Below are 25,223 nucleotides of genomic sequence, written 5' to 3' on the forward strand. Positions count from 1 at the left end.
CCATGACGTTCCTCATCATTTTCTTCACTTGGTGTTCAGGATGCTGTTCCTTGCTCCCTCTCTCTGACTCTGGTTCCCCTTTTCCCCAAACACCTTGGACTCTGCCTCCACCTATACTCACTAGCTGGTGACCTCCAGTCTCACAGCTTGCAGCAACTGTCCATGCGCCGATGATTCCCCAAAACATTCCAGATTCATGTATGCAGCTGCCTGCCCTGCATCCTCACCTGACATCCCAGAATCAAGATGTCCAAAACAGAATTCCTGATCTTCTCCCTGATACCTACTCCACTCACAGCTTCCTCAACTGCTGCATCTTCCCAGTGTCTCAGATCCCAAACCTTGAGGTTACCCTCAATGCCATGTGAACATGCCCAGTCCATGAGCTGATCCATTAGCTCAACCATCAGAGTTTCTCCAGAAGCCCATCACTTCTCAATACCTCCATCCCTGCCCCTCTTGTCCAAGCCACCATCATCTTGTGCCTTAGTCATTACAACTTCCGGCTCTTCTCCTGGTGTCCACCCTTCCCCCTCTACCTTCTCCAAACTTCAGCCAGAGAGAGTCCTTTCTAACACACATCAGTTCCAGCTCTTCTGCTCAAAACACTCCAGTTCACTTAGTGTCAAACCCAAAGTACTTAAGATGGCCTGCAAGGCCCCAGATGATGGTGCCACCCTCATGTCTCCTCTGATCACAATTCCTACTCCGGGATGTCCTAGAGTTCCCTCTTGGTCCAGCACAGAGGTCCCTGCCTCAGGGCCTTTGCAGTGGCTGTTCCTTCTGAAGGGAATGAATTTCCCTAGTTGTCCACAAGGCTTCCTCCCTCCCCTCCTTCAGATCCTGGCACAAATGACACCAGCTCACTGAGGCCCTCCTGGACCACCCAGTCCAATACTGGAATCTGCCTACCCCCACTCCTGTTTGTCCAGAGCCCTATCACCTTCTCATGTGCAATATAATTAATGTGGGTTTTATTGTCAGAGTTCCCAACTTCAGCGCTGCTGATATTTTGTGGGGTATCATACTTTGCTGTGTGGCACCATCCCGTGCACTGTGGGACACAGAGCAGCATCCCTGGGCTCTGCCCCAAAGATGCCAGGAGCACCCCTCCCCAGATCGCTCCACGCTATGTCCCCAGTGCACAGAACGATGCCACACACCTAGGGAATGATCCTTTCTACCTCATGGATAACAGAGTTGACACATTAGCTGTCACCCCAAATACCTGGCTGAAGGAGCAAAGACGCCCAGTTCCTCTTTTATCTTTTCCACCTCGGAGGCTGTGTCCTTCATAGTCTCAATTTCCAAGAGAGTGGGCAAGAGAATCTCTAAGGACGACCCCACTGTGGCCACAGGGCACTGGTCCGGCACCCTCTTGAGCTCTTGAGATACCCTCCTGGGCTGTTGGGAGACCCTGGCCTCCCACTTTGAGATGGGGGTCAGCGAGGCAGGCGACTCGGGTACGTCCTCCCACCTCACTGAGGGCAGAGGGATGGGAGTCAGGGAGGCAACGTTCATCGTGGAGCTGCTGGTGGCACGCTTGGGGCAGGGGGCCACTTTGGAAGGCCCCTTTGGGTCCTCGGGCACCTCCTCCACCTCCGCCCATGGACGCGTGTTCCCCTTCGCCCAGGCCCCAAACTGTGACTGCTCCCTGACCGCCACCGGTGTCTTCTCCGGCCGGGACACCTTGGTGCTGTGGAGGGGTACTGTGCCCATTGCTGGCATGGCAGACCCCTGCTGGGTTGAGAGCCAGGAGGGCAGATTGATGAGAGCCGATCTGAAGGAGGGATCCTTGGAGCTGGCAGTGATCATCAGCTTGGCAAGGGTGAGCCCTTCCACTGAGAAGGGCCTGGTCTGCCCCTGCGGGTCTCCCTCGATGGCCAGCTCCTGGGTCTTGACCCACTTCTTCCGCTGCCCCACCTCCTTGGATTTGAAGCCTGGCCTGTCCAGAGAGATCTCCTCCTTCATCCTGAGGACCTTGTCCTCCAACTTGCCCTTGCCCTTCAAGCCATCCACGGTGATCTCCTGGGCTCTGCTGACCAGGACTTCCTCTGACTCCTTCTTGGTGGTGGTGAAAGGCAGCTCCAGGGATGTTTTCTGAGTCCTCATCTCTACTATGTTTGTCTCCTGGGTGCCCATCAACATCACTGGCTCTGGCTTCCCTTCAGGCTTGCTTTTCTCAAGCACATCTCCTCCATGACGTCCCACAGGCAACACGCTGACGTTGGCAGGGTCCATTGTCATCTGGTATTGAGTAGGTAAGGTCACCGCCTTCTGGGATGGGGTAGGTAGGAACACAGATTTCCTCTTCAGAGCAGGGGGGGACACAGCCTTCGGGGGAACAGCCGGTACACGTGGGGCCTTCCGAGATTCGGCAGGCACGGCTGGGGCCTTGTGGGGAACGGCCGGTACACGTGGGGCCTTCCGAGATTCGGCAGGCACGGCTGGGGCCTTGTGGGGAACGGCCGGTACACGTGGGGCCTTCCGAGATTTGGCAGGCGCGGCTGGGGCCTTGTGGGGAACGGCCGGTACACGTGGGGTCTTCCGAGACGGGCCGGGTGTGGCTGGGGCCTCCTGGGGAGCGGCAAGAAGAGCTGAGGCTTTCCAGGGTGGGCAGGGTGCAGTTGAGATCTTCTGGGGCGGAGCAGGCGCAGCCGAGACCTTCTGGGTCTGGTCAAGGATGAATGGAGCCTTACAAGAGGCAGCAGGGACCGCTGGGGGCTTCTGGGAGGGCGGTGGCCACAGCCTCTGCCCTGAGTCCAGAGGCCTGGCCTTTCCATTGCACCCGAGGCAGTCGGGAGGGTAAGCGGCTGGGCAGAGGGAGGACGTGGACAGGGTACTGGACTCGGGGTCCATCAGGTCGTCCATGTCCTGTTGCCACAGGTACATATCTAAGTGATCACAGGAGCTCAGCAAGGGCATTTCAGGGCTGTCCTCTGAGATACAGCATGCAGGGGTCTCATGTAAACCTGCCAGGCATGTGGCCCCCTCGGAATCAGAGCAACGCTGTAGGTGGATGGAGGGGAGGGGAAGGATAGTCAGGACTGATGCAGATGCGCCGACCCAGGCCCCCGGCCCCTCCTCCCACAGACCCAGGGGTCCTGGCCCCCGGCCCCTCCTCCCGCAGACCCAGGGGTCCCGGCCCCCGGCCCCTCCTCCCGCAGACCCAGGGGTCCCGGCCCCCGGCCCCTCCTCCCTCAGACCCAGGGGTTCCGGCCCCCGGCCCCTCCTCCCTCCAATTCAAGAGTTGGCCCCGGCCCTCAATATATAGCTGCCTTGGAAGAGGACACCATGCGGTTGGGTGTGTTGGAAAAGATGCTGAAGATGGTCCGAATGGTGATACTGGGCTTTTCTGGGGGGGAGAAAGCAGTCTGAGCCCTCAGCAGAAGGGTCAGCATTTCGGGGGTCCATTCGTGGAGGCAGAGGGAAGGGTTGAGCTCACCAGAAACTTGGACTTCGATCTGAGGTCTGTCAGGGGAGAGGTCGGGCTGGGACCTGTAAGGGCCACTTGATGTGACTCATGTGGCTTCTGCATGAGGACACCCCCCCTCCCCGCCCCGCATGGTGACAAGGCCCCACGCCTACTTTTTTTCTGTGGATTTCTTTCTCGCGTCAGCTTGCTCCAGCTGCGACCAGATGAGAGGCACGGAGTCCCCCACGGCCTGAGACTTGAATTTGCGCTTGAGGGTCTGGCAGAGGGAGGAAGGAGGGAGGGCCGTCAGGTGGTGCAGCCCCTCAGCCCCCTGCCCACCAGGCCCACCGGGGCCCGCTCACCTTGGCCTTCCTCTGTCTCTGAGTTGTCAGAATCTTGTAAGGAAAGGTGGGCCTGGCAATCATGACTGGAAAGAGAGGGGGCCGCCTCACGTCAAGGACCCCGATGGGGATAACATGGGGAGAGGCCCATATGGGACTCATGTGGGGCTGAACCGGGGGAGAGGCCGTGATGCTGAGGCTCTGTCCACGCCTGGGGGAGGAGGAGTTGAGGTTTGGGGAATGGCCTGACGGACACCCAGACCCGCTCACCTGAACGTCTGTGGTGGGCCGGGTCCTGTGGACAGGGAGGGGGGCAGTCAGGAAGGGTGAGCTCTTCCTGGTTTCCACATCTCCATTACCTACCCAGCCCAGGAGGCCAGGCCCCCGGTCCCTCCTCCCTCAGACCCAGGGGTCCTGGCCCTCAGCTCCTCCTCCCTCAGACCCAGGAGTCCAGACCCCCAGCCCTTTCTCCTTCAGACCCAGGGATCCAGGCCCCCAGCTCCTCCTCCCTCAGACCCAGGGGTCCAGGCCCCCGGTCCCTCCTCCCTCAGATCCAGGAGTCAAGCCTCCAGCCCCTCCTCCCTCAGACCCAGGAGTCTGGACCCCCACCCCTCCTCCCTCAGATCCAGGGGTCCAGGCCCCAAGCTCCTCCTCCCTCAGACCCAGGGGTCCAGACCCCCAGCCCCTCCTCCCTCAGTCCCAGGAGTCCAGGCCTCCGGTCCCTCCTCCCTCAGATCCAGAGGTCCAGGCCCCCAGCCCCATTCCCGGGGCTCCTGTACTTCTGTCTTTTGGTCCCGGCTCCCTCTGGAATCTAGAACATAGCTGCCCCCAGGGGTCTGTGGCGTCAGGGCCCCACCTGGAGACGCCAGGTAGAAGCAGGAGGTGCTACGTGGGCCAGGTCCACGGGGGGCGTGTGTAGGGTCCTGGGGGCCCAAGAGGTGGCGGGCTGCTGGAGCAGGTTGATGAGGCGGATCCAGCGGTCGAACAGGAAGCCGACCTCACTGTCAGGGGCATCCAGCTCCAGGTAGTAGTAGCGGCCCGTGACCAGGCGCAGCTTCAGGCGCCAGGCGGACAGGTCGTGGACATAGAGGTGGGCCAGGTCCAGTGGGATCATCCTGGCGGAGGCAGGAGATGGGAGCGGTAGAGCCGGAGATGGGAGCGAGGTGGCAAGGGATGGGGGGATGGAGGCACCTGGTGAGGACGAGGTGGGAGCACTCCCTGCCTTCAGGGGGCTGGGCGATCAGCAGGATGTCTGGCAACACCAGGCCTGGCAGGGAGGCGGCCACGCCCATGGTCACTCGGTTGGTTCTGTGGTGCACCAACACCGGGGCCCCTCGATTGGTCACCTGGGGGTCCAGGGAGAGGGGCTGGGACCACTCCTTTCTCTTATGCTCCTCTGGTACCCCCACATCGCGCTCCCCACCACCCAGCCCCCCCCAGCTGCCTCTTGCCCACCTGGGCCCAAATCCCCCAGCCCAGGGGGTCTCCCTTCCCTCCTGCCCCTCTCCGCCCCTCCCAGGGCACAGGGAGCCGGGGACCTGGACAAAGTTACTCTCGAACATGGGCAGCGGGCGGAGGGGCAAGTACTCGCCCTTCTGGAGGGTCTTCTGCAGCTCGCCCAGGGCGGGGACCCACTTTGGGGGGCCCTGGAGTGGCTCCAAACGCCTGATGTTCCGGAGCTGGTTCATGACGGCTGCAGAAAGCATGGGTCACCAGGGGCTCGGAGGCAGGGACCCAGCACCCCAGCGCGTGGCCGCCCAGCCCCCCAGGCCCCTGGCCCCAGCCCCTTGGGCTTCAGCAGTTCCAGAGAGTGGAGCTTCCCCAGGGCTTGGACATGGCCCTGCAGGGGTGGTCAGCCCTGACCTGGGGGAGGAGCCTTCGGTGAAGGGGCTTTGTGACCTCATCTGACACAGATGCGGCTCTTCCTGGGAACTCTCCAGGGGCCCTGGGCTCCCTTTGCCTCTGGGAACCTGCCCTGGAGTCTTGAGGGCTGGATGAAGCCCCCGCTTCTGATTCAAACTAGGGACAACCCAGGGCCCTGGGAGGGTCCGTCTGGGATGTTATAAAGGGATTTTAAACATAAGGCTTTCTGACTCTTAAGAGGGGAGGCTTGAATTACAGTCCTAACTTGCCACTGACCCTCCTCTAGACCCTGGGGAAGGTCCATACCTCCAGGGGCCTCAGTTTCCCTGTATCTAACTTGTTTGTGTCTGTGGCAATGATGGCTGTACATTGGTTATAAAGAAAGGAACATGAGGTTTGGAATGAGCCAGACTGTTGGCAGAATCACATTCCGTCTCTCCCTAGCCCTGTGGCCTTAAACGACAGGCACCCGCCAGGAGCCTCCGTTTCCCTCATCTGTAAGATGGGAGGGGTGGTATTGGGTATTGGAGGATGCGGGGAATCTTGTAAGTAAAACCCCACACTTGGGGCATGGCCCAGAGCAGGCACACAAAGAATGTCATTCTTGTCCCTTTCTGAAGGCTTTTGGGGCTGGGCGGGGGGTGGGCGTGGGGGGGGGGTGTGCTGGTATTCTGTCATTCTAAATATAGTGGTTTTGTTTTTTTTTTTAATGTGTCATGCAAAATACATGGTCATTGTAAAAATTCTGGAAAATACAGAGAAGCACAAATGATGAAAGTCACCCACAGTCCCACCCCCAGCTTCCACCCTGCCCTGGCCATTGTGAGCACTCGGGTGTGTTTCCTTACAGGATTATTAGATAATCCGTGTATATATGTATATATTCACACAAAATGGGGATCACACAGTGGCTTGCAGCCTTGTGGTCTGCTCCTTCTATAACTGAAGCGGGCCCTGTAGCATCCCTCTTCATGGCTGGTATATTCCATCACATGAATGCAATGTAATTTATATAACCATCCCCTACTGTTGGACATCTAGGTTGTTTCCAGTTTGCTGTTGTAAACACTTCCGTAATGAACAACATTGAGCTTGCAGCTTTGTCCTGTACTAGTACTGTTGGTTAACACAAGGTAAACTTCTGGAAACTGCCATTAAATGTTTATTGACTGTGAGAGTAAGAACTCAGTCTCTGGGAGGCTGATGGTCCCCCCTCTACGTCCCTGTCCATGCAGGGCCCCCCAGGGATCCCAACATCCAGCCCCTGGCCCCCAGAGAAATCACCTCTAAGTGGATGTGTATGACAAATTTAATCCCCCCTTCTCCATCTCACAAAGGTTTCTCACATTTTTGTACAAAAACCCAGGCCTCCTTTTCCCCTCCCTCCCCACCCCAACACAAAAAGTAATTGTTTAATAAATAATATATGCCCTTGTCTAGGCCCAGAGGGGTGGGGGTCAGGGAGACACTGTGGCCAGACTTCTTAGAGATCCAAGAATCCGGGACCCCAGTTCCCTCCTCCTCAGGTACCCCCGAGTCCACCTACCTCCCACCCACCCCCTTAAATAAATAAGTATAAATAAGGCACAGATGCCCCCCTGCCCAGGCCTCCTGGAGGGATCGTCTCTAACTAGAGGGAGACAATGGAGGGGGGATCCGCTGGCTGCCACACCCCCAGTCCCAAAATAAATAAATAAATAAGATCCGGCTTTGAAGGACGCGGGTGACGCCGGGTGGATGGTCACAGCCGAGTCTTCAGCAGCAGCAAGCCCCGCACAGCCCAGTCAAGCGTCAGGTGCAGCCCCCCAAGGATGGCGTGGGCTGCCCGGATGCCTCCCCAGGGGGAGGCTGGGGGAGCCAGTGGGGGTGCCGGCGGGTCTGGGGGTGCCTGGGGCAGGGCCAGGCGGGACATCTGTCGGGAGAGGACAGAGGGTTAGCCTCAGGCCAGCGGTGCAGTGGGGGTCTGTACTGAATCAGGGTTGGGGGACGTCCAGATTGCCTATTTCTACAGCGTCTCTGACCTGTGAGGTGGGATGTCTGGGTAGGGAGTTCTGCAGGATGTTGAGTTCAGAAATTTGAGCCTGCGGCCTAAAGGTGGGGGTCTTAAGGCTGGGGTTCCAGGGCCAAGTTCAGGGGGCTGGGGGTGAGGTCTACTGAGTCAGGGCTGGGATCCTGGAGCTGAGGTATTAGATGTGGGTCTCCAGGATCAAGCTCAGGGATTCATGTGTGAGAGCTGGGGTCTCAGAGCTGAGAGTTGGAATTTGAGTTCCAGGGTCTTAGGGTCAGGCCCAGGAATTGGGTTCTGAAGTCTTATAATCTCAGGGTCTTGAGTTTGGGGTTTTGAAAGTCAGGGTCTTGGGGTCCTAAGGGCTTAAAACCTAGATCTGAGCTCTTGGGGATTCAGGGCTCAGGGTCTGGGGTCTCCTAGTTTGAGATCTCAGGGTCTAGGTCCTTGAGGTCTGGGGTTTGCAGAACCATGGCCTCCAGGCTAGCTTTGAGTCAAGGTCCATCACCTGAGGGTCTGGGGTCTTGAGGTATCAGGATCTCAGGGCCAGGGTGTGGGGTGTCTCAGGGTCTGGAGGTTCAGAGTGGCCTGGGCTTGGGGTCTTGAATCCTCCTGTCTTGGGGCCAGGGTCTCCAGATCTTGGGGTGAGGGTTTGGGTTCTCAAATCTTAGGGCTTCAGGGTGAGTCTTGGAGTCACAAGATCATGGGGTCTCCGTGTCTCAGGGTGAGAGTTTAGAGTCTCCAGGCAGGATTTTGGCATCTGGGGCCTCAGGGACACAGGCTGAGGGTCTCAGAGTAGGCTTGGGGTCTGGGGTCCAGGGGTCTCAAGGCCAGGTGATCTTACCAGGAGCTGCAGCCGGCGCAGCAGCCGGTCCAGCCGGGCCTGCAGGGCACCCAGCTCGGGCTCCAGGGTCTTCAGGGAAGGGCCTCCTGCCCGGCGCAGCCACTGCACGTGTCTCAGGTAGGAGAACAGGTCTGCCCGCAGCCGTGTCAGCACTCCTGGGAGCTGGGCGACGGGCAGGGGGAGCGTCAAGGAGCACCTGGCACTTGCTCACTCCAGCCGCCAACCCCCCGCACTCCCGTCACTGCCCAGCTCCCACCTTTGCCCCATCCCCCACCTTACCTGCAGGGCTCCCAGCGCCCCCGCACTCATGGCCAGGGTGGGGAGGGAATCCAGGTTGTGGTCTCCGTCAGCTGGGAATTTGTCTCTCTTGGGGAGAAAGAAGCCGTGAGAGGGACCCTGCCCAGCTCCAGGGGTCCCTTCACCCCCCAGACTCCTCCCCTCCCCCCCCCCCCCCCCCCCCCGCCGTCTCTGCCTGCCACCGTGGTAGTCCAGAAGCCCTCTTCGCTCTCGGTCCTGGCCCCAGCCCCAGCCCAGCTCCTCCAGGCTCTCCTACCAGCTGTGCGGCCAGCTGCCGAGTGTCCGCCAGGAGAGAGCGGGTCAGGAGCACGGCGCTGTCCAGCTCAGCCCGAGGGTCTGGGGAGGCCCGCGGGGGGCCAGGAGGTGGCCCCGGAGCAGCCGCTCTATCTGGCCACAGGCTCAGTGCCACCAGGACCAGGCAGCAAACACCTGGGGGCGGGAGAAGACAGAAGGCTCAGGCCCGACTGGTGGGTCTGAGGGAGGAGGGGCTGGGGCGGGGGTCCTGAGTCCCAGGGCGGAGCGCACAGGGCACGTCGCAGGGCCTGGGCGGGTTTCCCTCTCCCTCTCCCTCTCCAGCTCTGGCTGCCCCGCCCGTCGGAGCAGACGCGGCCCGGGGCGGGTAGACGGGCCGGGCGTCTCCCGTCCGCCCCCGGACGCCGGAATCTGGGCCCCGGGGCGGGGCATGAGGGGGGGAGACACAGGCCAGAACCTGCCCCCTCCCCGGGCTCAGGAGCCCGAGCCGGACTGAGAGCAGGGGAAGGAGACCCGGACCGAGGCCCGGAGGCCCTGACCCCTCCCCGGGAGACCCCCGCGCAGGCCCCGCCGGAGTGGACCGCGGAGGGCCGGGCCGCGGCGCCGGGGATGCCCGCAGCACACCTGGGCGGAGAGAGGCAGAGACGCGGGCGCGCCCGGCGCGCGGCTGGGAGAGAGGGACCCTGCGCAGCTCAGCGCGGGGGCTCCGGCCCGCTCCCTCCGCGGCCGCCCATCCCCCAGCTGCCCCGCCCACCCCGCCAGCCAGCCAATCAGCGCCCCCCGGGCCGCCCCGCTCCCGCAGCACACCCCCAGCCCGCCCCCTGGGCCCTCCCCGGCCGCCGTCTGTCCGTCCGTCCGCATCTGTCTGGCTCTTCTGTTTCTGTCTGCACCCCTGTGTCTCCCTCTGTCTCTCCTCCCCCTGGCTGGGGTCGGTGTTCTGGGCTTGCTCTCACCTCTTTGGGCTCTCTGCCTCAGTTTCCCTCCTGGAGCCTCTCTGTCGAGGTCCCTGGGAGTCTGCGTCTCTCAGTCCCCGCAGACTCCCTGGGGGTCCCGGGCCCTTTGGGATCACCCCCTGGCATTTGTCTGTCTCTGTCTGTGAGTCTCCATTTATCTCTCCCTCTCTCTGCCCTTTCGGTGTCTCCGCGTCTCTGATCCGTCCTTTCATCTCTCCCTCTGCCCGTCCCTTCTCTAGGCCTCTTGCTTTCTCTGAATCTCCTTCCCGCTCCGTCTCCGCCTCCCCATCGCTCCCTCGCTCTCCTCCGTCTCTCGGTCCGATTCCGCTGTGTCTGTCTGCTCCCCACCCTTCCCGCCGACGGTCCTTCCCTCCTCCCGCCCTGTCCCCCCCGCTCCAGGAACTTGAACCAACTTACTGTTCATGTCCCCACAGGGCAGGGGTTCCCCAGGGCAGGGGGCAGGGGGCTGGGGGCCTTTAACCCTTCCCTGTCCGCTGCCGTGGGAGCCCTGGGGGTCAGCTGGGCCTCGGCCTGGGGAGGGGAGGCATGTGCGTGTGAGCAGAGAGGGCCGCGGCAGTGAGGGAGTGTGTACGCCTGGGGGGTTATATAGGGGGCCGGGGCGGGCGGGCGGGGGGCAGGCGGCAGGGGAGGGCGGCCTGACACATCCTGACTCACCCTCCCTGCCTGCCTTTTCCATTCAGACGGAGCCGGCTGCCTCGCAGGGCTCACGCCGCCGCGCTCGGAGGAGGGCACGGAAGGAAAAGTTGGAAAAGTTGAAAAGGGAAAGGGGGGGTGGTCGGAGAGGGGCTGGTGAGGTCATTGGCGTCCCCTCCCTCCACCTCCTCGGCCGGCGCTGCCGGGGCAGACACATGCAGCTCAAGAACTGAGGCCTGGTTGCAGGGCAGGGGTCGGGCTGGACCAGGACAGGCAGAGAGATGGGAGGCAGGGGGAGATGGGGACAGGGTAGAGGTGGTGACGGGGCCACAAGACTCAGGCCTTGGGGAGATGGAGGTGTGAAGGGGAGAGACTCCCAGGGACTGAGAGGGAGAGAGGGAGAGACTGAGACCCAGGCAGGGAGGTAGAGACACTCAGAGAGATGGGGACACGGGACAGAGACGGAGAGTCAGAGATGCAGAGGTAGAGATACCTGCAGAGACAGAGACATGCTGCAGCAGCAGAGAAAACCAGGAGAAGTGAGGTTTGGAGAGGAAGATGAAGACAGCAGGAGAGACTTAGAGAGACCCCCAAAAGGAAAAGAGATAGAGACAGGCGTGTCAGAAGAAGGGGAGGCAGGTGGCAAAAAACGGAGGCGCAAGGCAGGGTGACAGAGAGGGAGAGGCCCCAAGGGGCAGGCATCCTCTGAGAGATGCAAATGCTGAGATGACATGAGGAGTCAGCAACGGGGACTGAGACGGGGGATCCTTTCTGCAAGGGACAGGTTGGAACATGGCGAGAGAAAACCAGAGGCAGAGACAGGGACCAAGGGAACGAGGCATCGAGACACCCAGCAGAGGTGGGACCCCGGGCACATGGCTTCACCGCTCTGTGCCTCAGTTTCTCCATCTGTGAAATAGGGATACCCTGGGCACAACCCCTTCCCAAAAGCCTGCGTGAGGATACAGTGAGTTTACTCCTGTAAAGCACAGTCAACTCTCAATAAGTGCGAACTATTGCTATTCTCACCATCGATTTTTTTGAAGAACTTTTATTGAGATATAATTGACATACAATAAACTGCATATATGTAAAGTGTACAGTTTGATATTTTGTTCTTATTAGTAATGTATGTACGGCAATCCCAATCACGACTGATTTTTATTAACATATCCAGGGAGACAGAAAAAGAGGTAGCCCCTGGGAGAGATGGAGATGGTGAGACACGGAGAGAGCCGCTGGCGGGGAGGAGGGGAGCGGGAGCCCGGGGCAGGGCAGGGGGAACACCATGCGGAGAGGTGGAGATGCGGAGAGGGTAGGAGCAGGAGCAGGGGACACAGATGCAGGGGGACAGAGACGCTGACACAGACACACACGGGGAGCACCAGGTATATGGAGCAGAGGTGGCCCTGGGGACTTACAGCACGGCATAACGCGCGAGGGACCCAGACAGGAACCCAAGTCCCCAGGAGCACCCGCACCCCCAGGATACAGGTGGCAGGGAAGGATGGAGGGAAGTGAGAAGACAAAAGTCGAGAAGGACGTCCAAAGGTCTCCCCGCAGACCCCTCCTCCGGGCTGAGCCGGCAGGGGGGCTCTGGGGATGCATGGCGGCTGGAGTCCTCCCCCTCCCCTCCCCCACCACTTGGGGGGGCGACTGCTCAGGTCCCCAGGGAGGTGAGGTCACAGCCCCCCCGTGGTGGGACATGACCTCATCGCCTCAGGTAAGAGCTCTCTCCGCCTCTCTCCGTCTGTCATGGCCGCCCCTTCCAGGGCCCCCCAGGGGCCCTCCCCAGCCCCCGCTCGCGCTGGGACCCAGGCCTCTGACCACTGGGTCTCCGCCCCTCAGGGGGCCTGTTTCCGGCTGAGTCAGCGTGGGGGGCCCAAGGCTGCGTCAGTGAGGGGAGAACTGACGTAGCCCCCCCCCAGACCGGCGGGGCCAGCCAAGGTGACTCAGGCCACCAGCCTGGGGGATGGACTGGTCTGAGGGGATGGGGACTGGGCCTGGGGCCAGCCTGAGAGCCACAGCGGAGATCTGGTGGTGGCAGCCCCTGCCACCTAAGGGGAGCAGGGGTGGGAGGTGCCAGCCCAAGCCCCTGCTTCAGCCTAGGAGTCCAAGACCCCAGATCCTCCTGCCCCAGACGCATGAGTCCAGACCCCCAGCCGCCTCCTCCCTCAGATCCAGGAGCCCGGCTCTCAGCCCCCTCCTCCCTCAGACCCGAGTGTCAGGTGTCCAGGCCCTAAACTCTTGTTTCCAGAAAGGTAGAGAAAACGTGTGGCCATTCTGCAGTTTGGGGAGTGCCCTGTTCGGGAAGATCAGGAGTCTGGTCGTGGGTCAGTGGTCCCCGACTGGTGCCGGTCCCCTCAGCCTGCCTCAGCCCTCGCCCTGGGGATGTGGGGGTCGTCTCCCCCCAGTGTGGCAGCAGGAGGCCGGTGGGTGCAGGACAGCAGGGTGGGGGTTACTCAGGACTCCTGGGTCTTCCCTGGGGATGGGGACACTCAGGCTACTTCTGCGGAAAGGAGGGCAAGAAGGAAAGACGAAGACACAGACACGAGAAAAAAGATGGAGAGGAAGGATAGGGGACTCACAAGCAATGACAGGAGATGCCCGTGACCAACAGAAACAGAGAGAGGAGCACAGAGACCGGGGGAGAAAGAGACAGAGATGCAAAAAATAAATAAATAAATTGAGACCCATAGAGACACAAAGAGACAAGCTCAGGGGCTCAGGGACAAAGACTAAGGGAGACACGGAGCTGAGGCTCTGAGGGGCGATGACAGCTGTGGGGGAGATGCCGCTGGGGTGTGACGGGGGACCCCAGGGGGTCCTTGCTCATGTGCTGGCCCCCGGGTGAGGTGGAGCTGGCTGGTGTGAGGTCAGCAGGTCCGAGGCTGTGTGTGTCCGTCTGTCTGTCCCTGGGGGGTCCTGTCTGGCCTCTGGGGGGTGACGGGGCAGGCGGGCCGCAGAGGCAGACCAAACCTGTCATTAGCGGTGAGGGCCGTGACGGCGGGCCCCCCCAGCCCCAAGCCGCGGTCCAGGGCCCGGCAGCCCCGCCCCCCACCCCCTCCTTGATCCCTGAGGAATCCCGGGAATTGGGAAGTGGGTCCAGATGATGTTGACACAGGAAACGGTCAGCAGCTGCCCGGCCTCAGCCTCACAACCCCTCTGACCCCCACCCCCGGCCCCCTGCGGAGCCCCCCTGGCCTGTGTCATCTCTGACGGAGGCAGCCCCGGGCCCACTCAGCACCACGAGGATGTTTACGGGACATGGGTAGGACAGGAGGTAGCCTCGCAGGGCTTCCTGAGAAACGGTCTGGACTCCTGGACAGCTGCCCTCAGACCTAGTTCCCTGCCCCCTCCTCCCTCAGACCTGAGTCTGGACCCCCAGCCCTCCCCCCTAAGTCCCCCAAATGCTCCCTTCCCTCTGACCCAAGTGTCCAGACCCCCAGCTCCCTTCTCCCTCAGACTCAGGTTCTGGACACAAAGATGTCCCACGCCAGGAGAGCGGAGCCCCCTCCTCACTGGCTGGAATGCTGAGTGGGGGTTCAGGGGAGAATGAGGGATCACGTTCCCACCCCAGCCCCCGAGCTGGCCTCCTCCCCCACCACGGGGGGGGGGCACTGAACCAGAAGCTTGGGGACCCCAGTTGAATCCGTTTCCCTGTTTGCAGGTGGGGAAACAGACGGAGCTGGAAGGGGCTCGATTCCCACGAGTCCTGCTCCCCACCACCTGGGCCTCAAATCCCTATGGTCCTGGCACAGCCCAACCCTCCCATTACACATTCCCCATCAGGAGGCCTGCATGCCTTTGAGACCAGGGGACTCCTGAGCAAGAGCTCTGGCCTGTGGCCTGACCCCCATTTTCTCATGGCCCTGCTGGGTCTCCTGGTTGCTAGGGGGCCTCCCTAACAATGGGCTCAGTGAGGCTTTCTGGGCCTCAGGCCCCCTGTCCACGGTTGCTAGGGAGAAAGACTCCCTGGCGACCAGGTCTCAGGATCCTTTGGGCTACCTGGAGCTTCCTCTCAGGCATCCGTTTACTAAGCAGAGGAATTCCCTGGCAAGAAGGTCTCAGGGTGCCTACTCCTTGGGTCCCCTAGTTGGCAAGGAGGAGATGTCTTAGTCTCCCACCTGCTTTCCACCCAGGTTGCTAAGGAGGCTCTTCTAACGCCAGGGCCCCATCCCATCCCCAAGGTCCCTTCTACCTGGTTGCTAAGGAAGCAACTCCCTAGCAACCAGGTGTGACCAGGCCAGTGTGACCCCTCCTTCTTTCCTCCCCATTGCTAAGGGGGCTCCCTAGCAACAGAACTTAGAACTTTGGGGGCCAGGTGGGCAGGCGGGCGGGGCCGAGCCGGTTGCTGGGGTGACGGCCTTCAAGGTCTCTCCCCCACAGAGGGCCCAGGGGTCTGGGGAGGCGACATGGTGGGCTCTGGGATCCCAGCTTTGGGCCTCTTCCTGCTAATGCAGGGCTCAGTAGGTGAGGGGCTGATGAGAGGGTCAGAGAGCTGCGCAGGGGGCCTCGTCAGCCTCCATACAGCCTCCCAACACCACCCTTCTCTTCCACAGATGGGAATGGGATCCAGGGATTCTTCTATCCATGGAGTGAGCAGTGGGGGAAGCCTGGGTCCCCCGGGGACAGAGAGCCCAGGCTAGACTCTTGGGTCTAAGGGGAGGAGGGGTTGGGGGCCTGGACCCCTGGGTCTGAGGGAAGAGGCCAGGGGCCTGGACCCCTGGGTCTGAGGGAGGAGGGGCTGGGGGCCTGGACCCCTGGGTCTGAGGGAGGAGGCCAGGGGCCTGGACTCCTGGGTCTGAGGGACGAGGGGCTGGGGGCCTGGACTGCAGGGTCCTGCACAAAGTAAGCACTAGGCAGGCAGCCCCAGAGCCTGGCATTGGGGTCAGGCTCTGCGAGGAAGCTGCCCCTCCTCATGTTGGTCCCCAGGCTGTGAGGGAGACGTGTGGGACCGGGAGAGCTGTGGGGGCCAGGCGGCAATTGAGAACCCAAATCTGTGTCTGCGTCTACGATGCTGCTACCGCGATGGGGTCTGCTACCACCAGCGGCCAGACGGTGTGTGCCGGGGAGCCAGGGCGCGTGGGGTGGGGGCTGGTGACAGGGACCCCTGGGTCTCATGGCTCCCTGCTTTGTGCAGAAAACATGCGGAGGAAGCACATGTGGGCGCTGGGCTGGACATGTGGAGGCCTCCTCTTCCTGATCTCCAGCGTCTGCCTGTTCTGGCGAGTGGGGTTGGGGCTCGGGTGGGCTCCCCTGCCCTGGGGGGCAGGTGGACGGCACAGCTGAGGGTGTCCCCTTCCTGCCAGGTGGGCCAAGAGACGCAATATGCTGCGGTTGCCGTGGTTCCTGAAGGGCAAGTGCGACCTGTCCAGGACGGTCTCTCTCTTATCCAAGGACCGGACTCCGAGCGAAAAGAAGATGACGTCCGTTGGCAGCATGTCCGCCTTCCTGCCCATGGAGGGGACCCTGGACACCTCGGGGGGCACCGAGGGGGAGGGGACAGAAGGGGGCGAAGAAACGGATGGGGGGGAGGAAGATTAGGGGTACCCCTGGAGGGACCCCTCAATACAGATACAGCACAGAGATGCATGGTCTCTTTTCTGGAAAGCATGAAGCAGGGGGCAGACAAGACCTGGAGCCTGGGAGTGTGTGTGTGTGTGTGTGTGTTTGGGGGGGCTGGGCTGTGATCATGGGGGGTGTGAGCTGATGGGTGTCTGGCATCCAGGGCTAAGTGGGGAGGATCAGAGCTGAGGGGCACTTGGGCTGATGGGGGTGCTGAGTTTACGTAGGTCCTGGGCTGTGATTATGGGGGGTCTAGACTGAGGGGGCTGGGGTGAGTAGGGGTGGCCTGGGCTGAGACTGCAGCTGGGCCGGGGGGGACATGGACAGCCGTGCCCCTCAGCAGTCCTTCTGCCACTGCCTGACAGCCTCTGCTGCCCATCCTTGGCATCCTGCGACCCTCGGGCCAGCAGCATTTGCCTTGCTTATCGCGAACACCGCACGACCGTAGCTCTCAGCCTCCCGAGTGCTGGGACGGAAATTGTCCTGGAAGTTTATTGCAGTTGAAGACTCATCCTGCTCAGTCCCCTCTCCTCCCACCTCCCTTCCTCAGGTGACAGAGCCACACCAACCCATCCTCCATAAGCATCTCCCCCAATAAATATCTCGCAAGTCTTTGTCTTTGCCCCTCTGTCTGCATCTCTAGGGACCTCAAACTAACAGAGGAACCTGGACTGAGGGAGGTCTGGACTGAGGGGGTGGGTCTGGGCTTGAGATCCTTGCCCCCCACTCCTGTCCCCCTCTGTGACAGGACAGCATGGACAGTTGGGCTCCTAGGTCCCCAAGGGCTTGGGTGGCCGCTCCCTCACCCCTACCCCAGAGCCGTCCCTCCCAGAGAGACATGCAGCACTGTGAGGCAGAGTCATTTATCCAGGGGAGGATAGATGGAGGACAGGTAGGCATCCTGGCGGCCAGATGATGTTGGGGGCAGCTGCACATCTCCACCGGGTCCTGACAGGTGGGGCCACGCATTCGTCTGGAGGAGGGAGGAGGGGTTAGTGGCTGCTCGGGACCCCTGCTTGGATTCCTGCATCCCAGGTCCACCACCCAGGGGAAGGAGCCCCTTCCTCCCACTTCAGCCCCTCACAATTGACTCACACACTTCCTCACTGGCTCCCTCATTGCGCCATGCCCTGATGTGTGGCAGCGACTGTACCTTTAACTCACTGGAACCCAGTGGTACAAGGTGGGGAATGAGAGGCAGGGAAAGGCAGAGACAGGGAGAGACTCACACACAAAAAAGATGGAGAGACAGATATGCCAAGGGAAGGATGGGGGCACAAAGATTAAAAAAAAGAGAGAGAGACCCAGGAGATAGACTGAGACAGACACAGGGACAAAGAGAAAGACAGGCAGAGACAGAGAAGATGAAATGCGGGAGAAATGACATAGGATGGGGTTGGCTCTGCACATCTTCTCAACTAATTTTGGTCCCAGAGGAAGAGAGAAGTGACTGGAGCCAGGACCTCTAGGTCCCTCTGTTAAAATTCCAGTTCTCTGTCCCTCATGTGCTGGAATCGCCTCACTCTGTCCATTGTGGAGTCCTGTGTTTGGACAGGCCTGCTTTTCTTCTAAGAGGGGCCTATAGGCCGGTCAGCTTGGCCAGTTTCTGGCAAGTGGTTCTAGTAGCAGAGGTCCACACAGCTGTGTTAGACTTCTGGGCAAGGTAAAGCGTTTGCAGGGGTCATTTTAACCACAAGTGGTTATTTCTGCTTTGTATGCCACATGCTGTGTTAGCTCATAGTTTCATCTATGCATAAACTGTTTCCTCATCTGAACCACAGAACATCGTATATGACTGGACTATTTTCGAAATTCGCACAAAAAAAGGGTAAATAACTATCCTTCTGGATACATAGGAGCAAAGCTAATTCATCACATAGAGAATGTCTTAGGACATCAGGATTTAATTCTTTTATGGAACCCCCGTTTGAGAAACTGATTCACTCATCCATCCATTGTTCCACTTATCCATCCACCCACCAATCAATACATCTATCCTCTCATCTACCTACTTACCCATCTGCCCAAACATCCATCCAACCACCCATTCACCCACCTACCATCCATCAGTCTCACCATATCCATCCATCTACCCACCCATCCATCAACCAATTCATCCATCCATTTATCACTCATCTATCCATTCATTAATCCAACCACATCCACCCATCCACCACCGATTTATCCATCATCCAATTCACCCATTTATCCTTCTATCCACCCAATCCATCCACCCACCCACCCACAACTCCATCTGCCCACCCATCCATCCATCTATTCATCCACTTGTCCATCAACCAACCCATCCATCCACCCACCTACCCAATCAGCAACCTCTGACTTTCTGAGTTCACTCTTTGCTGGGGAATGCTAAGAACAGAGACACCAGAGACCCAGGCCTTACACTCTAGGGGCTCCCTGTTGGGTGGGAGAGACAGCATCAGCACACAGACACACGAAACACACGCTGATACAGCGATAACGCGTAACTCAGACAACGTGAAGACCAGAGAAAGGCATTGACGTTGAGTTGGATCTTAAAAGACACCTGGGAAGTTTTGTGTGTGGAGTGCAGACAACCAGGGCACCCCTGGTGTAGGTGAAGGCATGGACAGAGTCCCGTTGGTGTGAGACAGCCTGGCCATTGTGGATTGAGGGAGGTCATCCTAACTGCAGAGAAGGCAGGAGATGTGGGGTTGAAATGTGGAGGACACACACATAGTGAATGGCTTCACTTAACCAGAGGGCAACAGGGAGCCACAGCAGGTCTTTGGCAGAGGAGTGCACCCGGGAGAGTGCAACAGGTACCTCCCCTTCTGCAAAAGGTGCCACCTTTTGGGGCCTCAGCTCCTCCCTGGGATGGGGAGAGTAATACTAGTGACCTCAGAGTCTCTGTTCCACCTGACTGGGTGTGCCTGGGGACTGGCGCACAGGGATGAATAATCTCTAAGTGTTGTTGGAGCTAAAGGTTACTCTCCAGCCCGCACGTCTGCGGGCGGGGTCTCATTTGTCTCTCCCCAGTCTGCACCCATGTCTACTGTCTCTGGGTCTTCATCCCCCGGGGCTCTGCTACTGTTTGCTTCTCTGCCTTCCAATCTTGACCTCTCCCTGTCTCTCTCTCTCCATCCTTCCCTCTCCATTTCCATCTCTCCTTGATGTCTCTCCATCTCACCCCTCTGTCCTTCCCTCCCTCCCACTATCTCTCCAGCTCTCCGTCTGCCTCTCCATCTCTCCCACTGTCCTTCAATCTCTCCCGCTGTCCCTCCATCTCCCCTCTGTCCCTCGGTCCCTGCATTTCTCCCTTCTGCCGCGCCCCTCACCTCGGGCTCACTCGGGGTCTGCACCGGCCGCCCCAGGCCCGGCCTCGAGCGTGGCGAGCTGCAGGCGCACGCGGCGGGAGCCGGCGGCGGGCGGCGGGGGCGTGCGGGCGGCGCGGCGCGCTCCCCGGGAGCCGGGCGCGGCGCGCCGTCCGGCGGAGGAGGAAGCCGGCGCAGACCAGCGGCGGGAGAGCTTTCGAGCGAGGCGGGCCAGCGCCGAGGGCCGCAGGCCGTAGTCGCGCTCGAGCTCCTGGCGCGAGATCTCGATGTTGCCGGTGTACCAGAGGATCCAGCCGAGCAGGCTCAGGAAGACGAGCAGCGCGCCCGAGTAGATGAGCAGGTCGCCGAAGTCGCGGCCGCGCACCTGCAGCTGCGCGAACACGCCGGTCAGCAGCGCCGCCATGCCCGCCACGTCCAGCGCCACGGCCAGCAGCAGCGCCATCCGGCAGCGGCCCAGGCCGGACGCGGGCACGGGCGCGCCCGCCGGCGGGGACGGTGCTCCCGGCGGGGGCCCCTGCGAGGCGCACACCGCCGGCGCCGCCGCCATGGCCCCGCTCCGCCGCCGCGGCTGGTTCCTACCGAGAGCGTTCCGCGTTCCGGGTGCGGCGCGGCCCGGCCCGGGGCGGGGTCAGGGGACTGCGCCAGGTGTGCCCGGCACCCGCCTGGTCACCTGAGCTGGGCTGGGCGCGGACGGGCCCGGCCCGGGGGTGCCCTGGCCCTGTCTTCTGGGCAGGACCCGGCGCTCAGCAGCCTGTGCTGGGGGCGGCGGGGCGCACAGATGAGCGCATCCCAGGGAGCCTGCAGCAGCGCGTGGTCAAAATCCAGGGTGTTCTAATGCAGGCAGCGTGGGGCGCGGGGAGCCCGGGCGCTGTTTCTGTTCCGCACCAGCCTCCGGGCGCCTCCTGTGCACCAGGCCCCGCGGTGGGGACAGGTGGGGTCAAACACGAGGATGAGGACTCCCTAGGTGGCGCAGTGGTTAAGAATCCGCCTGCCAGTGCAGAGAACCTGGGTTCGATCCCTGCTCCAGGAAGATCCCACATGCCACGGAGCAACTAAGCCCGTGCGCCAAACAAACAAACAAACAAAACAAGGATAAGGCAAGGACCTGGACCCCAAGGAGCTGCGGGACGCAGGGAACCGGCATCAGAGCGCCCAAGGGGAGGGAACCGGGCTCTCTCACCGCCAGCCTCCCGGGCCGCCCGTGCGGCCCAGGGCGAACCAGCCCCAGGGCACACAAGTGGGTCAGACGCGCCGGGACACGGAGGCAGCAGGGCAAACCCCCGCATGCCTGTTTGCTCAGATTTCTCCTGCGGCCTCTTGACGGTCCGGGCTCCTTAGCGCCGAAGTCCAAGGGCACAGAGGTAGGCCGGACGAGGCCCCCGCCCTCAAGGAGTTCCTGGAAGTGACACAAGTGGAGGCGCCCTCACGCAGGTGGCGTAGGGCGCCGACATGCCTCTGCTGGCTTGGAGCCTCGCCCGGCCTGCGCTGGTGGGGCTGAGGACACCGGGGCCCGCCCGGCGAGGCTCTGCCCCTTGAGGAGGACCCTGACAGCAGAAAGGGGAGTTCCATACAGTGTGACGGGGGTGACACAGGCCGCCCTGGAGGGCGAGGACGCGGCGGGGTCCGCGAGGCACGGGGGCGAGGCCGCGCCAACCCGTATGGGAGCCCTCGAGAAGCCAGGAGCTTTCCCAGGCACATCTCTTCCTCCAAACACAATGTCCAAACAGGATGTCCCTTAGAAGACATCCACGCTCCCCTCGGGCGGCAGTCTGCGAGAAGCTTTCGTCCCGCTTCCCTCTAGACTCGACGTGGTTCAGGAGTTTAAGAGGACCCTGGGGAGGGCGACCTGAGAGGGTGCGCGGGGGTTAGCCGAAGGCTTCCGAACGTGGCCGAATGGAGACCGAGTGATTCCGAAGAGATCCGAAGCGGGCATGGGCCAATAAGGGGGGAGGCGGCCACCCTTCGTTCGGAAGAGCGTTTCCGGAAAGTTCCGAACATGTCCGAGCGAGCCTGCCGCCTTCGTCGGGAATAGCCGAGGGCCTAAGAAGAAACTGGAGGCAACCGGAGTCCCTTAAATAGTTCACACACTCACACGTTCATTCATAAAACAAATGTTTACTGAGCATCCATCCTGTGCCAAGCACTGAGTGGCAATATTGGAGAGAAGCCTTTCAGGAAGGGGACTTGGGACCTCTGGAGCGGGACCCACTAGGAAATCCAGCCGCGGAGTTCCGAAAACACACGAAGGGCCCTCGGAACTGTGCCTCTTCGTGTCGAGAACAGGCCCTGGGGACCGTAGCGGAAGAATTCCGAAAGTCCCCGAACGGTTTGCTCCTGGCTGGCGGAAACAGCCGGACGTTGCCGAGCTGACTCGGACGCGGCGGAAGGAGGCGAGGACAGGGGACGGCGTGCGCGTGCCCAGAGAGGAAGCGGAAACGCGTGTCGGTATTAAAGGCGTCGCCCCGCCCACTGCATACCTCTTTCCGTCTCCGGCCGCCGCTGCGAGAGGTGGTGAGTTGTGGCCTTTCGTCCGCCCGCGTGGCCGCGCCTGGCGCTCGCCGCCGGGTGTCTGTGCCCCCGTCTGGCCTCCCTCGCTGCGCCCGTCGCGTTCTCGGCTGCCTCTCCCCGGCCCCGCCGCCTTAGGTCGCTGTGGCTTCTCCCCTTCTCGTCCCCCCGCGGTTAGCCTCGGCCGGTGAAGTCGTGCCCCGACACCAGGCCGCCCAGCCCCGTCGGGCAGATTTCTGGGCGCCCCGGTTCTTCAGGTCCCCAGACGCACCCTTCCTGCGTTGTGTGGCGTCGGCCTGCTGCTCCCCTGACATCCTTCCGCGCGCCTCTCTCCGCAGCTGCCGCCATGTCCGCGCATCTGCAGTGGATGGTGGTGAGGAACTGCTCCAGCTTCTTGATCAAGAGGAACAAGCAGACGTACAGCACCGTGAGTGGGACCCGGCGCCTGGGTCGGCAGGGGGGACCTCTGTGATCGCTGTGCCCCCTTCCTCCTCGCGACCGCGATGCTTTCTCCCCAGGAACCCAATAACCTGAAGGCCCGCAACTCCTTCCGCTACAATGGGCTCATCCACCGCAAGACTGTGGGCGTGGAGCCGGCGGCGGACGGCAAAGGCGTCGTGGTGGTGATGAAGCGGAGATCCGGTGAGCGTTTGCCTTGGCTCGGCCCGGGCAGCAGACTGCATATGGGACAGGGGGCTGTGGTTTCCCAGGGTGGGGCGGCAAGAGTGGTTCTGCTACCGAGTTGAGGATTCCTGGGTTCAGGACGTTTGCCGCGGAGGCTGACTTCTCTCCAAGCTAGCCCAGCGGTTGTGTGAGCTCACCGTCTGAAAAGTGGGGAAATTAATAGGACCTGAACTGCGCTGGGTGCTTGTCAGGGTTACATTGCAGGGTTGCACGATCTGATGACGTTTTCAGAGTGAACCCTTGAAGCGACTCAGGTGGAGGTGGGTGTCTGTCTCACCACGGGTGGGAAGATTGAGGCAAACGGAGATGGAGAGCCTTCCTCAAGCCCCCGCAGGTAGGAAGGGACAGCGTGGGTCTGAAGCAGTAGTTTGACTTCCACTCTGGCTGCAAGGATTCAGGATGGGGAGCCCAGAATCCTGCTCCCGTAAACTGGCGCAGACAGGCCCTTCGAGGCTCTTGGAGACGGTCACGGGGCGGCGGCGATCTCTGGCTAACAGCTGAGTCGGGGTATCCCACCCTCAACACGCGTTTTTAAATGGACAGTGGGTTTTAAGATCTAGGAATAAGTTTTTTCCCAGGTTCCTAATTAGGACTGATTTCTCTTCAGGGACAGCAGCGGTTGCACATGCTGCCTCCTGATCTCAGGGAAGGGGGTTAGTCTCCCTTCCCAGCCGCACGGCCCTGGGTGCAACCAGTTGCTTATGCTTGGGGGCTTTTCAGGTTCCCACACTCCTGAGAACCCTGGTCTGGTGCTCTGGGTCCTGAAAACTTTGCTTTCCCTTCTTGGATTGTTGGGTGGCTTTTCCTGGGCTGTCAGGAACCCGGGTGATCTGAGGCGGTAACACGGGCTCCTCTCTGGGGTCAGGGAAGACCAACATCAAACCTCCAGTATGGGGCAGTGTCCTTGGTTCCTTGGGGGAAACCCAGGCGCACAGGACTCCAGCCAGAACGTCACCAGCTTTGTGGCACAGTAAAGGGGGTGTTTTTCTTTTTATCCTGGGCAGTGCAGCCCTGACTCCACCTGTGCATGCACGAGGGGCAGGTGCTTGCTTGCCCCGGGAGTCTTCCCTCTTCCTACCCTTGGCCTTCCTGTGGCTCCACATCCCCCCAGCATGAGGGACAAGCTTGGCGTCTTAGACACTTGTTGCCAAGGGGTAGCAAGTGTGAGGGTGTGGAAGGGAGAGGAATCAGCTGCTTTGTGGGGTGCGCTCGCCACCTGGCCAGCGTGGTGCTGAGAGCCTGTCTCACCCAGGCTTTCCGTAGATGCACACAGCTGCTGTGTGCATGTGGCCTTGGACCAGGGAGTCCTGGTTCCATTGCCTCTACTTGCACCTCTTTCCAGTGAGATGAGCAGGGTTGTGTCTCAGGGACAGGGTGGGGAGGAGTCACCTGTACAGGTGCAGGGCCTGGCCTGCGCGGTCCCTGGGGTTGTTCTATAAATTGATGCTTGGAGATGGGGCTGCCTCCCAGGCTCACACAGCCCAGGCACTCAGGTTCTCTGGGTGGGATTGTGCCCTCACACCAGGGGTGGGCACCAAAAGTCCAGACTGTCCAGCTGACCCTGGGGCCCCTCTTTTTCGCACCCCCCACCAGGCCAGCGAAAGCCGGCCACGTCCTATGTGCGGACCACCATCAACAAGAATGCCCGGGCCACCCTCAGCAGCATCCGGCACATGATCCGGAAGAACAAGTACCGCCCGGACTTGCGCATGGTGAGTGGGGCTGGAGGGCTGTGCCAGCTGGGGGAGGTGACTACACAGTGGGGACCCAGGGAGCCTGGCCAGCGCCATGAGGGACAGTCCTCTGCTGACTCTGGAGCTGGACCTGCGCTCTGGAGAAAAGGGAACATCTCCCATCTGGGAGGCACTCAGGGGTGGGGGCTGCAGCTCGCAGAGGGGGTGACCTGAGCGCGCCTTGCCTCCCAGGCCGCCATTCGCAGAGCCAGCGCCATCCTGCGCAGCCAGAAGCCTGTGATGGTGAAGAGGAAGCGGACCCGCCCTTCCAAGAGCTCCTGAGTGATCTGTCCCTTCCCCAAATCAATAAAGCTGTCAACCTCCTTGCCTTCCCTGCAGCCCTGACTCTGCCCCGCCCCTGCGTGTCTGACCCAGGCCGTGTCCCCAGCGGCCTCCCCTACCTGCCAGTACTGCACTGGTCATCCCGGTGTCTTGGGTCTGGAGGGACCAGGTCCAGGCGGGGTAGCTTATCCCCAGCTTCTGTGTGTATCCTTGGCCAGGTGTTCCTGCCCGTCACAGAGGGCTGGCGGTTGGTGTAAATTCTTACATTTGACACTCAGGTGACTGTTCAGTATCGCAAAACAGGGACTTCAGGTGAAATAAAATCTAGGATCATCACACTGCTCATGCATGACAAAGCTGCAAGGAAGATAATAAGTGGGAGTTTTTGATCTTCTAACATTTAGTCTAAGTCTGCTAAGTGGCGGGCATCTAAATCAAGGGTCAGCACACCTCCTGTTTGTGTGGTTTGTGGCCTGTGTCACAGCAGTGAGTCTGGGTCTTTGCTGTCCG

General features: G+C 61.0%; 5 protein-coding genes across 5 annotated transcripts; 2 read left to right on the plus strand and 3 right to left on the minus strand.

Moving 5' to 3' along the window:
* Positions 1-1,215: 1,215 nt before the first annotated feature.
* Positions 1,216-5,444, minus strand: GARIN5B (golgi associated RAB2 interactor family member 5B). Its single transcript, XM_057710927.1, has 8 exons — positions 5,295-5,444; positions 4,948-5,102; positions 4,613-4,871; positions 4,027-4,051; positions 3,778-3,842; positions 3,589-3,692; positions 3,279-3,471; positions 1,216-3,009 (listed from the first exon to the last, which is right to left on the minus strand). Exons 1-8 carry the CDS (start codon positions 5,442-5,444, stop codon positions 1,216-1,218), a joined length of 2,745 nt encoding a protein of 914 aa, XP_057566910.1.
* Positions 5,445-7,223: 1,779 nt separating this feature from the next.
* On the minus strand, positions 7,224-8,861 carry IL11 (interleukin 11). Its single transcript, XM_057713066.1, has 3 exons — positions 8,748-8,861; positions 8,469-8,630; positions 7,224-7,531 (listed from the first exon to the last, which is right to left on the minus strand). The coding sequence occupies exons 1-3, from the start codon at positions 8,775-8,777 to the stop codon at positions 7,361-7,363; spliced, it is 363 nt and encodes a 120-aa protein (XP_057569049.1). The 5' UTR covers positions 8,778-8,861; the 3' UTR covers positions 7,224-7,360.
* A 6,028-nt stretch (positions 8,862-14,889) lies between these two features.
* Positions 14,890-16,253, plus strand: TMEM190 (transmembrane protein 190). Its single transcript, XM_057713330.1, has 5 exons — positions 14,890-15,097; positions 15,187-15,222; positions 15,560-15,685; positions 15,768-15,852; positions 15,937-16,253. Exons 1-5 carry the CDS (start codon positions 15,040-15,042, stop codon positions 16,169-16,171), a joined length of 540 nt encoding a protein of 179 aa, XP_057569313.1. The 5' UTR covers positions 14,890-15,039; the 3' UTR covers positions 16,172-16,253.
* A 323-nt stretch (positions 16,254-16,576) lies between these two features.
* Positions 16,577-20,894, minus strand: TMEM238 (transmembrane protein 238). Its single transcript, XM_057712912.1, has 2 exons — positions 19,513-20,894; positions 16,577-17,165 (listed from the first exon to the last, which is right to left on the minus strand). Exon 1 carries the CDS (start codon positions 20,054-20,056, stop codon positions 19,520-19,522), a length of 537 nt encoding a protein of 178 aa, XP_057568895.1. The 5' UTR covers positions 20,057-20,894; the 3' UTR covers positions 16,577-17,165; positions 19,513-19,519.
* A 988-nt stretch (positions 20,895-21,882) lies between these two features.
* On the plus strand, positions 21,883-24,760 carry RPL28 (ribosomal protein L28). The gene is made up of 5 exons (XM_057712913.1): positions 21,883-22,020; positions 22,353-22,441; positions 22,533-22,656; positions 24,292-24,410; positions 24,624-24,760. Exons 2-5 carry the CDS (start codon positions 22,361-22,363, stop codon positions 24,711-24,713), a joined length of 414 nt encoding a protein of 137 aa, XP_057568896.1. The 5' UTR covers positions 21,883-22,020; positions 22,353-22,360; the 3' UTR covers positions 24,714-24,760.
* Positions 24,761-25,223: the final 463 nt, after the last annotated feature.

The sequence above is a fragment of the Hippopotamus amphibius genome, chromosome 16, assembly GCF_030028045.1.
Source record: "Hippopotamus amphibius kiboko isolate mHipAmp2 chromosome 16, mHipAmp2.hap2, whole genome shotgun sequence".
Taxonomy (NCBI): Eukaryota; Metazoa; Chordata; class Mammalia; order Artiodactyla; family Hippopotamidae; genus Hippopotamus; species Hippopotamus amphibius.

Bases quoted from the DNA above. Each gene is read 5' to 3' on its own strand.
- IL11 (XM_057713066.1), bottom strand. From the start codon at position 8,777: ATGAGTGCGGGGGCGCTGGGAGCCCTGCAG. The intron at 8,631-8,747 runs GTAAGGTGGGGG...CCCGTCGCCCAG, and splicing joins GGGCGCTGGGAGCCCTGCAG to CTCCCAGGAGTGCTGACACG. The intron at 7,532-8,468 runs GTAAGATCACCT...CTCTCCCGACAG, and splicing joins TGCGCCGGCTGCAGCTCCTG to ATGTCCCGCCTGGCCCTGCC.
- GARIN5B (XM_057710927.1), bottom strand. From the start codon at position 5,444: ATGAACCAGCTCCGGAACATCAGGCGTTTGGAGCCACTCCAGGGCCCC. The intron at 5,103-5,294 runs GTCCCCGGCTCC...CTGGACCCCCAG, and splicing joins TCGAGAGTAACTTTGTCCAG to GTGACCAATCGAGGGGCCCC. The intron at 3,843-4,026 runs GTGAGCGGGTCT...CTCTCTTTCCAG, and splicing joins GGCCCACCACAGACGTTCAG to TCATGATTGCCAGGCCCACC.
- RPL28 (XM_057712913.1), top strand. From the start codon at position 22,361: ATGTCCGCGCATCTGCAGTGGATGGTGGTGAGGAACTGCTCCAGCTTC. The intron at 22,442-22,532 runs GTGAGTGGGACC...CTTTCTCCCCAG, and splicing joins ACAAGCAGACGTACAGCACC to GAACCCAATAACCTGAAGGC. The intron at 24,411-24,623 runs GTGAGTGGGGCT...CTTGCCTCCCAG, and splicing joins ACCGCCCGGACTTGCGCATG to GCCGCCATTCGCAGAGCCAG.
- TMEM238 (XM_057712912.1), bottom strand. From the start codon at position 20,056: ATGGCGGCGGCGCCGGCGGTGTGCGCCTCGCAGGGGCCCCCGCCGGGA.
- TMEM190 (XM_057713330.1), top strand. From the start codon at position 15,040: ATGGTGGGCTCTGGGATCCCAGCTTTGGGCCTCTTCCTGCTAATGCAG. The intron at 15,223-15,559 runs GTGAGCAGTGGG...GTTGGTCCCCAG, and splicing joins GGGATTCTTCTATCCATGGA to GCTGTGAGGGAGACGTGTGG. The intron at 15,853-15,936 runs GCGAGTGGGGTT...CCTTCCTGCCAG, and splicing joins TCCAGCGTCTGCCTGTTCTG to GTGGGCCAAGAGACGCAATA.